The sequence below is a fragment of the Rhinolophus sinicus genome, linkage group LG17, assembly GCF_036562045.2.
Source record: "Rhinolophus sinicus isolate RSC01 linkage group LG17, ASM3656204v1, whole genome shotgun sequence".
NCBI lineage: Eukaryota > Metazoa > Chordata > Mammalia > Chiroptera > Rhinolophidae > Rhinolophus > Rhinolophus sinicus.
The window spans coordinates 15,634,147-15,654,284 of NC_133766.1; the positions used below are offsets into that span (position 1 = coordinate 15,634,147).

General features: G+C 44.2%; 1 protein-coding gene across 2 annotated transcripts in view; it reads left to right on the plus strand.

The window, feature by feature from the left end:
- The window catches only part of PTPN14 (protein tyrosine phosphatase non-receptor type 14), a 150,349-nt gene that overhangs the window by 109,808 nt on the left and 20,403 nt on the right, over positions 1-20,138 (plus strand). For both annotated transcript variants that reach the window (XM_019738101.2, XM_019738102.2), the window contains exons 6-13: positions 1,140-1,210; positions 2,233-2,320; positions 6,154-6,242; positions 9,101-9,188; positions 9,988-10,070; positions 12,723-12,780; positions 16,082-16,160; positions 18,169-19,643. In XM_019738101.2, coding sequence (XP_019593660.1) covers positions 1,140-1,210; positions 2,233-2,320; positions 6,154-6,242; positions 9,101-9,188; positions 9,988-10,070; positions 12,723-12,780; positions 16,082-16,160; positions 18,169-19,643 — 2,031 coding nt within the window. The remainder of the gene's footprint in view (positions 1-1,139; positions 1,211-2,232; positions 2,321-6,153; positions 6,243-9,100; positions 9,189-9,987; positions 10,071-12,722; positions 12,781-16,081; positions 16,161-18,168; positions 19,644-20,138) is intronic.

The following is a 20,138-nucleotide window of genomic DNA, read 5'->3' on the forward strand; positions in this document are numbered from 1 at the left end:
TTGAGATGTACTTTTTTGGAGGTAGGGTTTCATCGAAGAAAAGTGGTTAAATCAGAGGTAATCTTTCTTTATAGAAATGGTGTTTTAGAACAAGGGAATGAGGCATTTTGGATGTTTTCTGCCCAAGTAGTAGCCCCCATGCTCCCACCCCCAATGTTACAAGGAGCCTCAGAGGGCGTCATCAGGACACGCAATGCAGAGCCCGTTCTGGCACCCCTCTGGAGCTCAGAGGAAAACAGGGCGCATCCATGCCTTCCTCCACGCTTAGCAGCCTGGGAAGGTTGGAGGCAGCTGGCCCCATGGCTTGAGCCTCCACAGGCCACCAAAGGGGATAAAACAAGCTCTAGAATCACCACATTTGTCATTGTCTCAGGAACTGATTGTTCAAGTCTCCCTGTTTTGGGTTTATTCGGCCAGACTCCATCTCTCCATCGCAGACAGAGTTTTGCTTAAATGTTTAACAAGCCCTGTAAATACTTCCTCCATCATTGAAGAGGAGTTGGGAAGAGATGTGTGCAACTGACTCTAATCCCGTGGGTGCCAACACACCACTGGTCCAGCGGCTTGGGATGCAGTTGCTCAAGACACCAGCTGGTCAGCTACACAGCTGTTTACTTACAGAGCTCCCTCGAGGCATTTTAGCCGTCATGGCCTCTTGCTCCCAAGGCTTCATTGGGTCACATCTAAATGAGCCTGCTCTGCTGTCAGGTGGCTCTGACTCAGTTTGCGGGTATTGTGCTAGTGGGCAAAAAAGCCATGCACAGTCCCTTCCTAGGCTCAGCTTTTGAAGGGACAAGGGTCTGGAAACTCATTTGCCCATCCCCTGATGGTTAAAAAGATACAAGTACTCAGAAAGCATTTTTAATAAGAGTCTGAGAGGCAGACAGGGCAGAAGAAGGGGAATGGAAAAAGCTATTCCGAACCCTACAGAATTTAGGTGGCAACCCCAAATATGCAGTGGAGAGCCATGTTAGAAAAGTAAAAACGAACCCTCAGTTCTAAAAAGTACAACCTTCAATTCAAAGGAGTAAAGGTGAGATTGAAGAAGGGGGACTAATCGGGACACCTTCTGGAGAAGAGGGCTTTTAAGGTTTACAAGCAAAATAGTCAATAACCGTCACTGCTTTCTGTGTTTTTAGGATTTGGCCCTGGAAGAGGCCGTCCTGGAGGAGCTCACACAGAAAGTAGCCCAGGAACACAAAGCCCACAGGTAAGGCAGGGGCCGCAGGGCCCAACACCTGGCCCTTTACTCCCAGCCCCTGACTTCAGTCAACACAGGTCTCTTTCTTCCAGTGTGTGCTTCAGCTCCACGCTGAGAGGTGTGTGTAGATTTGAAAACTCTCAGGCTTTGCCCTCCCTCCCCTTGTCCCCTTCTTTTCTCCCCTCTTTTTCTCTTTCCCTCCCTCCCTCCCTCCCTCCCTTTTTTCCTCCCTCCTCCCTCCCTCCCTCCCTCCCTCCCTCCCTCCCTCCCCTCCCCTCCCTCCCCTCCCCTCCCCTTCCCTCTTTTCTCCTTTAACACCAGCAAGCCCACACAGATACAGAGTTAATGGCCAGGAGAATTCCTCTCTGTGACCTTCCTAAAACTGTTGCCAGACCTGGGAAGTTTGGGCTGCTGGTGCTTAGAGGCCTCAAAGAGCTACTTTGGATGGGAAAGTCAAGATCAGAAAGGAAAACGAGGGTGACTTTAACTTAAGGAAGCCCTGAGAGTGTGGTATCAGGGCGACTGGAGCTCTTTGGGACCAAAGGAAAACAAATGTCCTCCCCTTCCAGCCTCAGCAGACCTGTGCAGTGGTCCTAGCCTCCCTCATTTTGGGCACAAAATACCATCCTCACAAACTTTTTATTGTTTTTTACCTTTTCCCTTTTTTTTCTTTTTAACAGTGGAGATTGTTTTTCCCAGGTGGGAGAAAAATAACAATACCTTTTTTTTTTTTTTTTTAAAGCGGGCAGCATTATTTTCAGGGTTGTCTGGAATAACTATTTAGTCTTTATAGCACTGCTGCTCTTAATTAAATACTTCACCTTCCTCTTATTATTCCCCAGTGAGTAAAAGGCTACTGGGGAATATGTTAATGACTTGCTTAGTAATGTGTGGAGCCCTCACAGTTGGGTGATAATAGCTCTTCCCAGAACTAAACCACAGCTCTGGAATTTTGCTATCAAGAGGGTAGGGTCTTCCACTAACTTTGTTTGCCCTTAACCATTTCCTCCTTTGATGCTTTTTGATTTTAGTGGAATCCTGCCAGCGGAAGCTGAACTTATGTACATCAACGAAGTGGAACGTTTGGATGGATTTGGACAGGAAATCTTCCCTGTGAAGGTAGCATACCTTCTCTTGTCCTTGGCTTTGCCTTCTCAGAATGGCACAGACATTTGGAAAACCAGTGTTGATAGCAGCGGGCCAGTACGGCTTGGCTTTCTTACTGCCATGTGGCATGAGTTGGCAAGTCCCGTTTACTTGAGTAAAGCAAAGATTTTTCCATAACTAAGAGATGTTGAAGTTTTCCATGGCCTTCAGCAGAAGACTGTCTCATTTATAAGACAACCGTGTGAGTGAGTACCAAACACCAGCCCGTCCAGTGCCGTGAAGGTATCCAGGCACACATCCAGCCTTACAAGGGACGAGTAGCTGAGGTCACGTGCGCCTTGATAAAGACCTCATGCTCATTCTGTCTTCTCTTCTTTGAGCTGACACAGAGATTGTTTGTGAGGTAGAATGAGACATTTCCTGTACGCAATCCTGCTTTATTTCTCCTGCTCTGTCGTGCCTCTGTTGTGGGTTTACAGCTCCGTTGGTGTTTTCTGGAAACTATGCCTAGGAAATGGTTACAGCACATCCCGTCCTTTACAACAAATCCACCTCGTGAAGTGGGTGGGGTTGGGGGGGGGGGCGAGCGGGGTCACAGTGCATGGGCATTCACAGAGCTGAGCCTGTAACCCAACTGCATTTTCCTGTCTCTGCTGACCAACTTGCAAAAGTCGGAGTTTTATCAGAAACCTTAAAGCAACTGGCACATTTCAGCAATTTGGGAGACGCCTGCAATTTCAGCACAAACATTTCACTCCAAACTGGCTCCGCTGGCTGCTTTATAAGTGTTCTGCTCCCCCTCTTTTGCACATTTGCAATTTGCCTTAATGAGAACTGCCCATGTGCATCAAGTAGAATCGAGCAGGGTGGCCGCAGCTTGCGAAAAAGGCTAAATGGCTCTTTTTTAGATTTGTTTAATTTTCTTTTGCTTCTCTAATGGCTGCCCTTCGTCGGGGTATAATCCATTTTCCTTGCAATAATGCCTTATGAAGCCATCTGCATCCCACTTACATTTCAGCAGCCCATATATAGTCATGATATTTTGGGTTATTGAAAAAATCAGAGTAAACTTCTATCCATTTCTAGAGAACTGACTTCTCAATTCCTGGAAGTGGAGGGTTTTGTTGTGGTGGTCGTTGCTTGTTTTGGTGTTAGTACTTCTGAATTGTGGGAAATAGGGGCAGTGGAGATAGTGTTGAAATCCACTGGTTTGGGTCCTGTTGCACTTTCTAGTCTGTTCTTTCGTGGGAAAGTCCAAGGGGGATACTACACCTTACCCTCAGTAGGCAGACATGCACTGCTGACTCACTGCCAGTGAGTGCAAATTACCTGGATTTCTTTTTTCTTTCCCCCTACCTATCTATTCATGACTAAGAGGACCACCTACAGACCATATGATTGCTGGCAAGCCCAGGAGGATGGGTGGTCAGCAGGACCCATGGGTGAGTGATGTGGTCTGCTCTGAGATAGTGAAAAAGCAGATGGGGAAGTATGCAGGTCCAGGCTGGGAGTGGTGATGTAGTCCCTTTGCATTAGTACCTTATTGACCAAGTAAATAAACAAAGCATGGTACGGATATGTCCTAGGGGAAACATTTCCATCTAGTAGGGGCTTTTCTCTGAGTGATTCCTCAAGATTTTGCAAGGCTGGTGGAGGACCAGTCTGTTTTCTGACGGGTCTGCTAGCCTCTTCCACAAACACAGGTGTGGCCATGCCTCAGTCGCTCCTGTATTGTCAGAGCACAGGGCCACGGGGAGAGTGCTTGTGGGATGAGTCACACAGAGTCTGGAGCCTTGCTTCTTGGCGAAGCTGAAACTTTGAGCCCTTAAGTTTTGACCAGTGCAGGGCCTCAGGCATCCATTCTGTGTTTTTCCCATTGCCCCGCCCTGATGAACTGCTTTTCCTGTGTTGCCTGTCTATCAGACTTGCGCACCGATCTAGTGGCAAAGTGCCCAGGGAAGTCTTTCCATAGAATTTTCCTTCCTCTTCCCATCTCCCTATCATCTTTACTCACATGTATTTTTCTGTTGTATAACTTACCTTTTAATTTCTCATAATTACCAGGGCACCTGTTTTCCCTTCCCACTTCTTTATCTCCTAACACCCTTTCTGCTTTGGCCACCAGCAGTTGCCTCACACTTTCTCTATTCCCTGTTGGAAGACTCCTGTTCCACTGTAAGCTTTGGTAGGTGGGTTGAGAAGAGGTCACTGAGAAAGGACACTGTCTGTGTCTGAAACGGGCTTAGTATTATGAGGAATGTAGCAGTTCTTCTTTTCCATCCTGGGCCCAGTTATGCATGGCTTTCTTCTCACTCCACCAAGAAGACGTCCCCTCAGTGTAAGCAGGGGCTGAATGACAGTTTACTCCCTGGAGGAGGAGCCTTGTTCCCACTCTGCTCTCAAGAACACTGGCAGCCAGGTATGCTCTTCCCGGCAGGAGGTTGGAAGCACCTGGCTGGACCAAGAAACCAGACTGAAGATGAGACGTCTGGTTTCCTCAACACGGGGCGTAGCTGATTGCCCGCCAGTGAAGTCTACAGTCTACATGCCCCTCTCATGTCACAAAGCTCTCAGTCAGCATTTAGTATCACACCCTGGAACGTGAATAGGTAGCCAAGCGTCACCCTGCATTATACCCTAATGGGAACCTCAGAGGCCACCAGAATGACAACAAAGCAGCCTGGAAGACAGAGACCCTGCAGGGTGAAGAACCACCTGCCCAAAATACCATCCTCTGAGTCCCAGAGATTAAATGTATATATGTATATATATCTCCTCCGTAAAGGAATTGATTCCTTTTAAAAAGGAACATACTCTAAGAAATTAAAAACATGATATCAGAAATGGAAAACATAACAGATAGGTGGGAAGAAAAAATTAAGAAAATCTCACCAAAAAATGAAGTAATGAAACATGGGAGGTGGGAGATAAAATTAGAGGGCCAGACCAGGATGTTTAACGTCTGAATAATGGAAGTTCTAAAAGGAGTGAACAGAGGAAGCAGAAGGTATAGGAAATTTGAGAAAATATCCCAGAACTGATGAGGTCCTAAATCAAAAAGCCAAGGTATGATAGATACACATACTGTATTTCCCCAAAAATAAGACCTAACCGGAAAATAAGCACTCGCATGATTTTTCAGGCTGCTCGTAATATAAAATAAGACCTACCGTATTTCCCCGAAAATAAGACCGGGTCTTATATTAATTTTTACTCCAAAAGATGCATTAGGGCTTATTTTATATTACGAGCATGCTGAAAAATCATGTAGTGCTTGTTTTCCGGTTAGGTCTTATTTTCGGGGAAACATGGTAGACACACCCTGGGGCTTTACGGCATGGAAGCTGGTGCCTCTGATGGAGAGGAGATTGTTGGACCAGGAATGCTGTTGGCTTCTCTTAAACAAACGAAGGAATATTCAGTTCTTCCAACTGCATATATAATAGCACTTAATATAATGTGCATGTATAGTCAAACTATGTGCATGTACAGTTTTGATTTCAATAATGAAAACTATGGTTAAAAGTAATAGTTGTTCATGAAAGAGAAAATCTGCACTACCAACAAATCTGAGAACATCCTAAAATTCTTTTAAGCAGGAAATGTGTTGCAACACATTGAGCAAAAGGAAAAAGTATGTACGTACATAGTCCATTAGGATGTTCGGTGGGGTGCGTCCCTTGAGGATCTAGTTGCCTTATTGCCCTGATGCTAACTGTGATTCATTCCATTTATAGGTGAGAAACAGGGCGTAGTCCCCATGGCTGGGCTGCTGCCCAAGCGCTGGGTCCTGCCAGACTCCCGGCGGTCTTTCATCACAACTCTCTTTCGTTGATCTTGTGCAGGACAATCACGGAAACAGTGTGCACCTGGGCATTTTCTTTATGGGGATTTTCGTGAGAAACAGAATTGGAAGACAAGCAGTCATACACAGGTAGTCTTATTTGCCCTTTTTTCCTTTTTCCCCTTATAGGGACTCTAGGAAAACCCACTGATTATGTGAAAGTTATACAAATGGGCTAAGAGTCAGACTGCCAATCAGAATTGAGCTTTTCTCAGCTCAGTTCAGATCAGCCTCTGTGGGAGTTAAGTGGTTCTGGTGAAATTCATCTCCTGGAGGCCTGTTTGGGGGTGGGGTGTAGGGGAAGATTTATTCCCTCCTGACTCCAGGAAATGCATTGTTGAACCCCACTGAGCCAGGAGAATGGGAACTAAATTTTATGAGTCTGGTTGGAAACAGGTTCTCCGGTCCTTTCCTGCTGATTACCTGTGCTGGGATATCCATGACCAGTCATTAAACTCAAACAGGCTTCTTCCCATTGACCTGCACCCTCTGCCTAACGACAGGTGTGAGAAGAATGCAAGCTAGTTTTTATATTCACCAAAGGGAATTAGTTTTGAAGGTGTGTTTTGAAAAAGCCATCAGTTTGTGGCACATTTTAAAACTGGTATTTTTTATTGTATTGACACTTTCACCCTCTTTTCCGTTTAACATGAGTTGAACCAGTGTAGGGGGTGTGGCAAAGTGTCCCCTCCATTAAATGTCAGTGAGCTTGCTCTGTACTGCTGCCCACGATTCCATGTGTCTACGACCTAAAACATTACATGCTTGCTTTTATATACAAGGGAATATGGCCAGTTGTTTATTGGAAGAACAGCTTTCTGTGCGTGCGTCTGACAGGCAGAGCTACGCACCTAGGGCAGATGGTCAAAGACGCGTCTTAGAGGGGAAGCACAGTCTACATTCTGGAAGCAAATTGCCGTCAGCCATGTCCTCTGATCAGCAGTTGCCGCAGATCATTTTGAGAAAATTTTCTCCAGCAAAAGCTTCCTAATTGGCTTTTTTCTTCCCTAGGTCCCTACCCTGCCATTATTTTTGTCCATTTATTTGCTCTTGCTCTTTGAATAGAGACGTTATTGAAGTGGGAGTGGGGAAAGAGAGAGGGCCACAGAATAAAATTTGACTTTGAGATATAGTCAGTCAACTCCAGTATGCCTCCGACAAATGTTAAATTAATTGAGTAAAATATAGAAACATGTGCAGAGTTGTAACTGTAAAATTTTATGCCCATTTAAAGCTCTCCAGAATTTTTGTCCCTCCCCGTTCTCCATAACAAAATTAATGCTTCATTTTTGTTTTCCTTGAGCCTGAAGAAGCAGGCAGGTCTTACATTATAGTTGTCAAGGTTAAATAGACGAAAACAACCATTTCAAAGTTTGCTGATCGTAAGCCGCTCTCAGTTTCTTTGAAACTTTTCAGTGGTCTTGCTCTAGCACTTAACTTTGAAAGCCCTGCAAGGTGGGAATTTACTTCTCCTATAAGGTCATGTTAATTGTGCCACTAGATGAAGTCCTGTGGTCGAGTGAGGAGTGGATTCAGAGTTTTGGCAGTTGATTTGAAGGAATGGAGCCAGAGGAAACCAAATATGTCTTATCTCTAGAGACCTTCACTGAGGAGCATGTAGCTAGAGTCCACGTAGATGTAATCTGATGGACCTGTACGTCGGCAGACAGCTGTGCTGGGCACCTGTAGCGATCATGGCCCCAGCAGATGCACGTAAACACAGTTGGTATTGGTGTCATGGAAAGGTGACTGTAGGAGAATCTGGTATAGAAGTCATCCATCCCCAGCGATCAGAGTGAATGTGGCTGAGGCACGTCCTCATTTGTGCCTAAATTGCCCCATCTCCAGAGTAGGAACAAAATAGCTGCCTTGTGTACCTTCGGGAGTTGATAAAAGCACTATGCTCCGTACAGATGGGAGGCAGTATTATCACTTTTCATTCTTTCAGCAAACATTCATTGCATGCTGTGTGCCAGGTACCTGGCTCAGTGCTTGGAATACAGAGCTGACGAAAGCCGAATCTCCACCCGAGGCATGAGGCCTATGGTGTAGTTGGGGATCTAGTCACAGAAACAAACACTTGTAATGTACCGTGGTAACTGATAAAGGACGACACGTGGTTGTGGATGGTTGAGGAGGAGGGAGGGCTTCCTGGAAAAGGGGTCCCCTGGGCTGAGTCTCGAAGGAATCCTCCAGGCAAAGGTAGAAGTGTAATACGTACAGGCATGGTGGAGTGAAGTCAGTGGGCGGGAATTATAGGTTGGGGCACGAGTGAAGGGTAGGTTGTGGTGAGAGATGGTTAGAAATTGGCTGCAAGTAGAATAGGAAGCAGGAGTTTCCCTTCCCTTGTCTGGTCGTTATTTCTGTGTATCTCATGCTAGATAAGATAGGTCTCCATGAGGAAAGAGAAGGAGTGTGTGTGTGTGTGTGTGTGTGTGTGTGTGTGTGTTTTCACAAAAATGTAAGCACATTAATACTCACCCCCTAGGCACTTTTTTTCCTATGTGACATAATTAATAATATACATTGCAACACAGAATCTACGTGGATTCTTCAGCCTAGATTTTGGGAAACACGTGACTTAAATAATGTGCTCCTCCATGATTAAAAGCCAGGATCATGGGAAATACTTTGTCCGTTTGGAACTGTGAAAACCAAGGCAGCAGAAAGCCATTGCAAATTTTCCTTGTAACTAACCAGAAAGGAAACAATACTTGATGAACAACGGTATCTGGACATAGTTCATGTAGGACTTTTAGCTATTTCAATAGATGCAGGTTGCATTTTCTGTACTTTTCTGCCTTGAGAGAAGGAACGTGGAGCTTTTAAAAACATAGTTAATCATAATTTGTAAAATTAGACTCAGCAGTAGCAGACGACCCTCCCGTGCAGGTTTAGAACTGCATGAACTGGCTTGGGGCAGACACCGCTGCATTTCTTTTGACCAGGTGGAACGACATCGGGAATATCACTCATACCAAGTCGACTATTCTAGTGGAGCTCATCAACAAGGAGGAGACCGCACTCTTTCACACGGTAAGCGAGATGGACAAAGGCAGGGCCCAGCAGGCAGCTCGCTGTTTGACTTCTCAACTCGTAAGATCCTTTCCTTGCTCACCGTTATCTTGAGAGAATAAACCTTCTGTTGAACTGATACCTTTCCAGTACTTGCCCAGGGCTGTTGTCACTCGTTTTGGGATAGTGGTGGTGATTTCATGTTCAAAACGCCAGCTTTCTGAGCTGAGTTTTGACTCTCAGATTTAGAGATTTCCTCCACCCGCCTTGTTTGTGATCGATCACGGTGTCTGGTGGGCCTCGATCCCCAGCACTCTAATTACAGCCCTCATCAAGTAACCCCTGATTATGTTGCTGACTGTCCTGGGTTTTCTTTCCCATCGTAGCCCAAGCCTCATCTGAAGTCAGCTGAGTGATTGCCCTTCTGTTGAGGGCCTCCCCGAGAGCCAAGGCTGTTCATGCATCTCACTGCCTCTCATTTACTGATGCTTGGTGTTCATTCCATGCTCTGCCTCGATTCATTTATTTATTCTTAATATGCTGGGTTTGGAATTCTGTGAAGACAAGCCAGTCCATCAATGTAACCCCAGTGACTTGGGCATCAAAGATTCTTTAGCAGACAGTCTTGTCTGTCCCCCTTTGGTGAACGTCATAGACATGGCAGCCGCTGAATTTCAGCGTGATGGTTTGTGGCTCAGGGTGCTATTTTGTGCTTGACATTCAGGGAGGAAGGGATGTGTCCCTGTTTAGAGGAATCTTAGCGCACTGCATACACAATCCAACAACTACTTATTGTTTTCTCTGTCTCTTCATTCCCAAGGATGATATTGAAAATGCCAAGTATATTTCTCGGTTGTTTGCTACACGGCACAAGTTTTACAAACAAAACAAAATCTGCACTGAGTAAGTACCCATATAATCCTCCCTCCCACTGGATGGCTTGGTCAGACTGAATTCATGTGTTTCAGGGCTGTCGTAGATTGCTTTTTGCATTCACTCTTTCCCCTCATTCCTTCTGGAAGCTAAAGGAGTAAGCGAAAGTCGGGCAGGCGAAAGCCCTTTAATGATGAAGCGTGTGTGGTGTAGCACTGCGTATGCCTAGAAACAAAATAATTCCCAAATTGACTGTGAGTGCTTGACTGCCTGGATGGGTTGGCTCATATTAGTGCCTTTCCAACCTCTGCTATGAGTGTGGAGGAGCTGAGCCGTTGCCCAATTTGCCAGGGCGCCCCTTCGTGTCAGATGTGGAGGCTGTTCAGAAGCGTGTAACACAGTGACGAGCCAACTTGAAAGAGAAGAAGCTCCTGTCATCCTCAGCCCCATGTCGCTTACACAGTTGGGTAACCCTGCGTGTGCGTATGGGTCATGTCATCTGCCTGTAAATGAGAGGCCAGGGTAATTAGAGGAAGACTTGGAAGACACTAATAGATGTCACAAATCCGTGTGTGTGTTTTAAATTTAATTTGGAAATAAAGATGATAAAGGGAGTCTGATGAGGGAACTTACATGTGACCTGACCTTCGGTATGGCGTGCTGGGCCTCATGCTATCGTTGCCTTTACCTGGGTTGCCTTCAAAAGGTGTCCCTCAGCAGAGCACATCAGTGGTTGGGGCGCCCAACGTGTTTAATTTTGTTTCAAAGAACTTCGGGGATGTAAATGCAAGAGGAGAACCGCTTTTTCACTCCCCCAGTGGACACATCCAAGAGTGTTGCAGTATTGTCCTAACGCCGTTCCTGCTGAAGAGTGCGGTTTAGAACTGCATCATCAGGTCCTGCCAGACTTTTTTCTCTCCGTGGTGGAGGCTCTTTCAAACCAGTCACTGCAATCGGTCACTGTCAGAGTCTGAAAGTATATTTGATAATAACAGATCTGCCAGCAAAGTTTGCAAATGTAAGTTCGAAGAGCACCGATCAGGGAGTGGCCCGTTAAGTAACCAGATCTAGCGTAGGGACGCAATGCCGGTGCACACGCCATTCTTTTGAACAGATCCCCTCGAGGTCATTTCATTGCAGGTCTACTTTGATTTGTGAGGGTATCTTTGACATGAACAAGAATTCTGTAGTGAACTTCTGTAGGATGAATTAAAGAAAACTATTTTGAGAAGTGTAAAATTCTGGTTTGACCATATCTCAACAAGTGGCATTATTATAAAATTTGCGGATTATTTGTATTTCTTTTGTGGTCTTTTCTTCGAATATTTAGTAGACATCATGTGTTAGTCTAAAACTAAGGAAATTATACTTTTTCTTTCTACTTTTGTAATAAGCATTCCTTTCTTCTTCCTTACCTGATAAAAGCTGGGACTATCTTAAAAGTACACACACACACACACACACACACACACACACACACACCATACCACACCACATACAGTAAATTCTGTATACAGTTTCAGAGTTTCAGCACAGGCTACGTTAAGACCTGGGAGATACCTCTGGAGTTTTATGAAACTAGCATCATCTTAACAGCATCCGTCTCCAGAGGTCTCCACTCTGACTTTTAAAAGATTGCCATTGATGTTTTGTTTTGTTTTTCCTAACAGCGTCACTACTTGTCACCTGCAGATACAGTTTCAGGGAGTGATTCCCATATTTCTTGGCTTGGGGAGAAAAAAATTGGCGGAGGGGAGAGGAAAAGATGTTTAACAATAGGTCTAATAATATTGTATTTGGCCAGTTAAAAAAAAAATCCAATATAACTATATTGTTTCCATCATTTCATAAAAAAAAAAAAAATCTTATCACCAAAAAGGTAGCAAAGACTAAATATCAGAATATTTGGAGAGCACTTTGAATTGAAGATTAATTGCACATTTTCTAATTTTAAGGCCAATAAAATTTGAATTGATCCACTTTTCTACCTAACATTTTAGCTTGATGGAAAACCCTATATATTCTTTTTTTTAAAAAATGATTTCAGTTAGGATGGGGGAAATTTTTATTCTGGAATTTGTACTTGTTTCTCAAAGTCACCTTTGATTTCAGGTCTCAAGAATTTGATAATACTCTGTTCCCACTCATTTTTATCTCTACATTAAAAAAACTTCATGTTGATTCTGTCTGGAAAGGATCCTATCTGATGAATATTTGCAATATGTATTTTCTTCATTAAAAGTACCTTTATACCTCAAAAATATTTATTTTATTTTGGATTTTCATTTCATTGGCAGGATCTTAAAAATATGTTTTGTTCTTTTTTTTTTATTATGAAAGTTCTTACACTTGTACAAAGGTAAAAAAAGAAAACAATTTTTTAAAATCAGTGTAATGGTGAACTGTTTCAGTCTTGCTTATTTCCCTCATCTTTCTTTAGAAATAAGCTTTATCCTTCTAATATTGCTTTGTAAAACTTATTAAAATATTATATGTCCCAAACATTTTGAAAATAAAAGAGGAATTCAGAATTGTTGTTAACTTCACCACGCAGAAATAATGTCTGTTTTGTTATAAGTTTTACCCATCTTGTCTATTTTCTCCTCTTCCTCTCATCTATCTGGTCTTCTTGTACCTGGTAAATAATAATAACCACCCTCCTTTTTGCAACTTTTCATGTAGACAATCAAATTCTCCACCCCCGATCAGACGCCAACCCACTTGGAGCCGATCCTCTCTGGTATGTATGAAATACTGAGTAACCAAGTCGTCTGACTATTGGGGATGGAGTGTCCTTTTGTTGCTCATTTGAAGGGAGAGGTGACTAGGGTATTATGACCAGGTAAGATGTGGTGAGAACACAGAGGGGCATCAGTCTGCCAAGCAGGTGTGAGGCACATCCATCTTTTTCCCACTGGTGCCCGTGCACGTCCATCACTTTTCTAAGTATGACTCAAGGTTCATCCCCCCACCCCCATCCCCTTATTCCAGGCTGATGAGACCATGTTCCTTCATCTTGCACCCTGCTGTTTCTATCGACTTGTTTGCATCTGTTGTTTTGTCCCTGTTTCTGGTTGTTGCATGTAGATGTGTCTTCATATATAAGCCCCACACATTCTTTTGTGTTCACTGCCATAGATAGAGCTTAAGAAACTAGTCACAAATGCTTTTTAAATGAACAGAAAATGAATGAGCCTGGTCTCAGGTAGAGTATTCGGTAGGGAAGATTAATTGCACATTTTCTCATTTTAAGGCCAACAAGATAGGAATTGATCCACTTTCTACTTAACATCAGCTTTTGGTTTGTTTTTTTAACTGTTCTTTTCACCATGTGCATAAGGAAACACAGCTCTAATTTTAATACATGTGTTTGTCTTAGGCTGTGTTCTATTTTGAGGATTACTTGAGGGTGATATAATGCAAAGGTGTGGAAGACTTGGTTTCCTTTAAAGTTTTCTACTTGTTTTAATTCATAATTCTTTTAGATTATGACTTTTTTACACATAATCAAAATAATGTGACCTTTTAGTTTTTCATGGTGAACAGTTCCTTCGAGTTGAGAGAAGAATAAAATTGAATTTGTCTTCATATACAATGTATGTAGGATATAGAAGTGTTGTATATGTTTAACTTGTCTTTCAAAAGGAAAGTTTTGAGGAATTTTTTTTCCTGGAAAATGCATAGACATGAACTAGAATCCTAGAGTTGGGCCATTAATATCATCACATAATTCCTGAGAACCCACATGAGGATTATTAATCTTGACACTATATACAGTATCTCACAAAGTGGCCCTGGCCTTACAGACCTAGGGGTCACTTTGCACTTTTTCTCTGGTGCACCAGTAGATTCCTTCGTGGCACTGGTTTCTTTGTTAATTACTCCTTTGTTAATTTTATTTTTCTTTTCCCTTCTTTAGAGTCCACATGTCTTTTTAAATTAGTGAGATAATTTTTCATTTATAAAGTGCTTTAAGGCTATCTTGTGATCTGATCTCATCCTAATTATCTAGAGCAGATACAGAGACATTCCTATTTTATGTAGATGAAGAAAGTCTGTAGGAAGCCAGATTCATGGCTTCTCCCTTTCCTCTGCCCTTTAGGATTAAACCATTTCACCAAGGGTTGCTAGGGATGAGTACGAGGAATACCAGATAACATTGTCTCCTTTTGGCTTCCTTGCTGATAACCAGGACTACTGATTGCTGTTTTTCTCTTGCCCATCTGCTGCCTATATCATGGTGTCGAATTCGTTTCTGTATTAGCAGGTCTGGAAGGAAATAGAATAACATATTGGAATATATAGGAGATGGAATAAATAATATAATATAATCCTGATATGGTGTTGGAAGGGTTAGTTATTACTGTCCTTTGCCTGTATACCTATGCCAGTTCGTCAATGAATGGTTCCTGACTTATTGGATTTTCTTTCTTTTCTTTTTTTTTTGTCATAAGCAAGAGAAGTCAGTGAGCCAATTTGCCTTGCCATGTATTTCTGTTCCCTTGTAGGAATCCCTCCCCGCAGGGTTTTTTTTTTCTTTTTTTTCTTAAAGTCTAAAACTGGCTGCCCAATGCTGGAAAAATTGAGTTGAATTTTGTGTTACCAAGAAGAGGAAAAATATTTTTAAATTGCAACACAAAAACCAGCCAAAGGGAGATTTGGGAATATTTTGGGAAACTGATATAGCACCTTTCCTTTTCCTTGGTACCCTGAACTACTTTCTTAGATTAATTTCAATTCTTTAGTTCTTCTCCCCTGATTGTTTGTAATTTTTGGATCCCTTGTCTTCATTACCTTCTTCATTTGCCCGTTTGATGCTGAAACATTATTTGTAGCAGAGGTGACAGTAGATGAGTTATTTACACAGCCTCAAACTCTGGGGGTGGTTCTTCTGTTGAGGGATACTGAGAAAGTGTGACCCCTGCTGGCTTTGGGATTTTTTGGCTTGATTCTCAGCTTCTCTCCGAAAGCGGTAACATTTCAACTAATACCTCTAAGGCTAATTTTAAAATAATCAAATAGAAATATAAGAGATCACCCTGTTTGGTGATTTATAAGTTTTAAGTTTCAAATTTTTAACATCAAAACTCTGAACAAACTTCCATCTGGAACCTCAATATATTAAAAAATGGATCATGTTTGAGGTAGGGGGAGGGAGGAGACTTGATTTGATTGACAGGAAGCTGAGACCTACTGAGGTTAAATGTCTTGCTCTGGGTCACATTAGCGACTAATCATATTTCCTTTGTTGGCTCACCAGATATTGAACCCACTTAAGCATGTTTTTGTTGTTTTGTTCTTTAAAAATTGTACCCGCCTCTGCAGTAGGAAGTTATTCAAATTGAGTCTAAAATGGCCATTTTTAGGAACCTTATGGAAAAGATTCTTCACTGAAGAGGTAGATGATTGAGCTGGATTCTCTGTAAGGTCTTTCCACATGTGGTTCTGCAATGAGAGGGTCACTCTGTGGTCTTCAGAACTTAAACAGTCATTGTTGTCGGTCACGTTCAGATTTTTATGTCAACTTGCCCAGCCTAACACTACCCCGTCCCTATTTGAGGCGATGTGGCACTGTGAGCTGGGGTCCTCGGTGCAGCTATGACGATGTGTCTGAGCTTGTGGCTCCAGGAGCGAGCCAATTTTGAATAGAATGAAACCTGGTTCCTCCTTATTCTCGTTATTTGTCAGGTGGAACATGATAATATATGTGTTCTGTGTTATTCCTTTTACAAAAAAAGAGCACTGGGAGCTTTGCAAGTATATTAGAAAATAAATTATAAACCGATGCGGTCCGTCATGTTGATTGCAGCCTCTTTCTTGTCTTGAACCAGCCTCCTTACTTCTCCCTCCTCGCTTCTCCAGCCCTACACTTAGTGATGAGAGAAGAGGGTTGGGTCAAGGTGGGGGCAGGAGGAGCAGTGGGACTTCCCTGCAGATGAGGGTGACTGGTGGGGACTGTCATGTGCTCGGCTGGCTCTCCGTGAGAGTGGACAGCCATTTGTGCCAAGACCTTTGCACCTGTGCTGTGTTCTCTGTTTCAGCCCCGGCAGCAGCCGTACATCTTGCCTCCCATGCACGTCCAGTGTGGCGAACACTACTCAGAAACACACACTTCGCAAGGTAAGTCTGGTTTGCCATGTTCCCTTCCTAAGACAAAAAGTTGGGTATGGGTCAGAGTAAAAGAAGCCTTTCTTTTTTTTAGATGGCAGTGATGCTATCATTTTAAATCTTGTCATGATCTGAATGGCAGCAGGCGGCAGCTTCGATTTCTGAAAGGCCTAGAATATCGTTTATCCCTGAAAAAAAAAAAAGTTCCCCGGAACTGGCTGCAGAGGGAGTTGGGAGAAGGCAGTGAGCAAGTCCCTTCTCTCCTCCCTCTCGTAAGTGGGCTTAGAGAAGAGAGTGACAGCCAAACCCGATAGAATACACTTCACCCTCATTGCCAATATGAGAAAGCTTTTAACTGTCAATCATGTTTTCATGGTGACTGAATACAGGTCCCCATAATAATTGAAAAAATACACAAATAATCTCAACCCATCATTTTAGCCATTGGTTCTCATCTCTCTCACCAGCCCCTTTTTCCGTGCACTTGTTATTGCCTCAGAGTAAATTTTTCACTCCTCTTTTTTAACTCCCAGGCAAAATGTGTGGGGAAAAAAAACTATTTCAATAATGATTATAATAATAAAACAATTAACATTTATAGAGCAATTCTTCTCCTTAAGCACCTGCAGGATATGGTTTCACTTAATTTTCAAACTAAACCTACGAGATAGGTATTACTATTATTTCCATTTTACAGATTCAGAAATTGGGATACAAAAAAAGGGTCTTGAAGGAGCTTGAATGTAAAAATTGGTGTCTTGATCCTCAAGCCAGTGAACTTAACCGTGATACTAACTGCATCTCAAAAAGGGATGGGATTAAATGTTGAATGTTTACAATGTTAAATGCATAATTAGTTTCTATGTTGTCATATGAATGTCTCTACACTGTCAAAGTGTGAGCATGAAAACTAACCTAATTAAGACTACTTAATAAGACGCTATTTTTTATAAGAGACTAGCAAGATTACCCTGCTTCTGCGGGAAGGCACCAAACCCCATGAGAGGTGGATAAATGCAACCTTTGTGTCCATTCTGGTTTTTCTTGACTGTCTCATTGCTTCTGGTCCATGACTACACCCCTTCTCATCAGGCTGCTGAGTGTTTTTATTCACCTCTACTGTGTTTCACCTTTCCGGCTTTTGCCTTCCTCTACTTTGCTCATGCTTAAATCTGCAGTGTGAGCGTGATGTACTTCGCCCACAGAAACGTGTTTTGGCAAGTGGTTGCTTTCCTAGGAGAGAGGGGTGTGTGTGTGTGTGTGTGTGTGTGTGTGTGTGTGTGTGTGTTTCAGGAACACTGGACACCAAGAATGGGTTTGACTTTACAAATCTGCTTTTTGTCTTTTTAAGTACCTCTTTTAAACTATTACTAATTTTTATGTGAGTTGGCCCCAATGATGAAACACCAATTTTAAAGGAGAGTTTCAGGCAGTGGTTAAAAGAACTCCTGATTCTTATTTGCCCATTGGTCGCTGTTCAGAACCAGCTAGCCAGGCACGCTGACATCCCGACTACATTATTTGTCTTGTGCCTGTATGGACACTCCGCTGTCCCTCGGGTAAAGGGACCTTTCCCATTGTAGTCAGGAAGATCAGCTCCAAGTACACAATAACTTCCAATCTATTGCCCTATTAACGTTCTTGGCTTTCAGTCCTGTTGCTGAGCCCTGAACAAGTGGACAGACAGGTCTATCCAACATGACTGCTATTCTTGGTCCCTGATTTCAAAGCTCATGGCGAAATCAAGAACTTACCAAGGCAATATATATTCCAAATGGTCATTGCCTTCTTTGTTTAGGCTCACTTTTCCTTTTCAGTATGCTTTAGAATGTTCCTTTTGTATATGACTATCTCATCCAAGTAAAGTTCAGTTTTTCTGTGGAACTTGTGGGCAGAGACCATGGGATTGTACTTGTTAGGACTTCTTTAGATGAAAAAATCTCCCCCATGAGTGTGAGGGCGACCTTAGTTGGAGCAGGATGGAGTGGAGGTTCACGTGCCTTTGTTTGATTTCTTGTAGACAGCATTTTCCACGGGAACGAAGACGCCTTCTATTGCAACTCGCACAACAGCCTGGACTTAAATTATTTAAACGGCACCATCACTAACGGCAGCGTGTGTAGCGTTCACAGCATCAACTCCCTGAACTGCTCCCAGAGTTTCATTCAGGCGTCTCCCGTCTCTTCCAACCTCAGTATCCCTGGGAGTGACATCATGCGGGCTGACTACATCCCCAGCCACCGGCACAGCGCCATCATCGTGCCATCTTACCGGCCCACGCCCGATTACGAGACAGTCATGCGCCAGATGAAGAGGGGGGTCATGCATACAGACAGCCAGAGTCAGTCTCTGCGCAATCTCAACATCATCAACACCCATGCCTACAACCATCCGGAGGAACTGGTGTACAGCCAGCCCGAGATGCGGGAGAGGCACCCCTACACTGTCCCGTATGGACCACAGGGGGGCTACAGTAACAAACTTATCGGTCCGTCTGACCAGATAAACCCAAAGAGTAATTCGGTGCCCAGCAAGCCGGGGGCAAGTGCCATCTCACACACGGTGAGCACCCCAGAGCTGGCCAACATGCAGCTCCAAAGCACCCACAACTACAACACAGCCCACATGCTCAAAAACTATCTCTTCAGGCCGCCGCCCCCATACCCACGGCCCCGCCCTGCCACCAGCACCCCAGACCTGGCCAGTCACCGCCACAAGTATGTCAGTGGCAGCAGCCCCGACCTGGTGACCCGCAAGGTGCAGCTCTCAGTGAAGACCTTCCAAGAGGACAGCTCCCCGGTGGTGCATCAGTCTCTGCAGGAGGTGAGCGAGCCCCTCACGGCCACCAAGCACCATGGCACGGTGAACAAGCGCCATAGCCTGGAGGTCATGAACAGCATGGTGCGGGGCATGGAGGCGATGACGCTGAAGTCACTCAATATCCCCATGGCTCGTCGCAACACGCTCCGGGAGCAGGGGCCACCCAAGGAGGTGCCAGGCGGCCACGAGGTTCCCCAGCTGCCCCAGTATCACCACAAGAAGACTTTCTCTGATGCCACAATGCTGATCCACAGCAGCGAGAGCGAAGAGGAGGAAGAGGCTGCAGAATCGGTGCCGCAGATCCCTGGGCTCCGAGAGAAGATGGAGTACAGTGCCCAGCTGCAGGCGGCCTTAGCCCGAATCCCAAACAAGCCCCCTCCTGAGTATCCTGGCCCGAGGAAGAGTGTTAGCAATGGGGCGCTGAGACAAGAGCAGGTTAGCCTTCCCCCGGCCATCGCCAGAGCCAGGGTGCTGAGGCACGGGCCTGCCAAGGCCATCAGTGTCTCCCGTGCTGACCAGCTGGCCGTCAACGGGTCCTCTCTTGGTCCATCCATCTCAGAACCCGACCTGACAAGTGTGAAGGAGCGGGTCAAAAAAGAGCCCGTGAAGGAGAGACCGGTATCCGAAATGTTCTCCCTGGAGGACAGCATTATAGAAAGAGAGATGATGGTCAGGGTAAGTGTCTTCCTCACCCAGGGCATTTGGGGGGTGGGGGACAGTTACACACGCTCGTCTACCCCTGCAGCCTCCTTTGCTCCGTGTCCATGATTCTGTTCAGAGTGTGAAAGCACACATGCTTCAGACACTGAAGAACTTGTGAGGTTATTCAGGCAATGTGTTAGGGACCTAAAGAATCCCTTGGCATTTAAACAGGTAGTATGTCATGTCATAAAAATGTGGGTTTTGCACCTAAATCTTCCATTGTCATTCATGGATTCTAGAATAATAGGTACACTTGGTACTAAGTGTACCAAGGCTTGGGTTAGGGTGTTACAGGTTGTTGAGATCAGTGTCTAGGCCAGCATTTTGTTGTTTATTCAGGGTCAAACTTCCTGTTCTGTGAGCTGCTAGGAGCTTGCCTTCCTACACCTCTTGGTGTTTTGCTTTTTTCTGGAAGGAGAGCATTTCCCCCCCAATTAGATATTAAAGGAGCGACATCCGTTCAGAGCA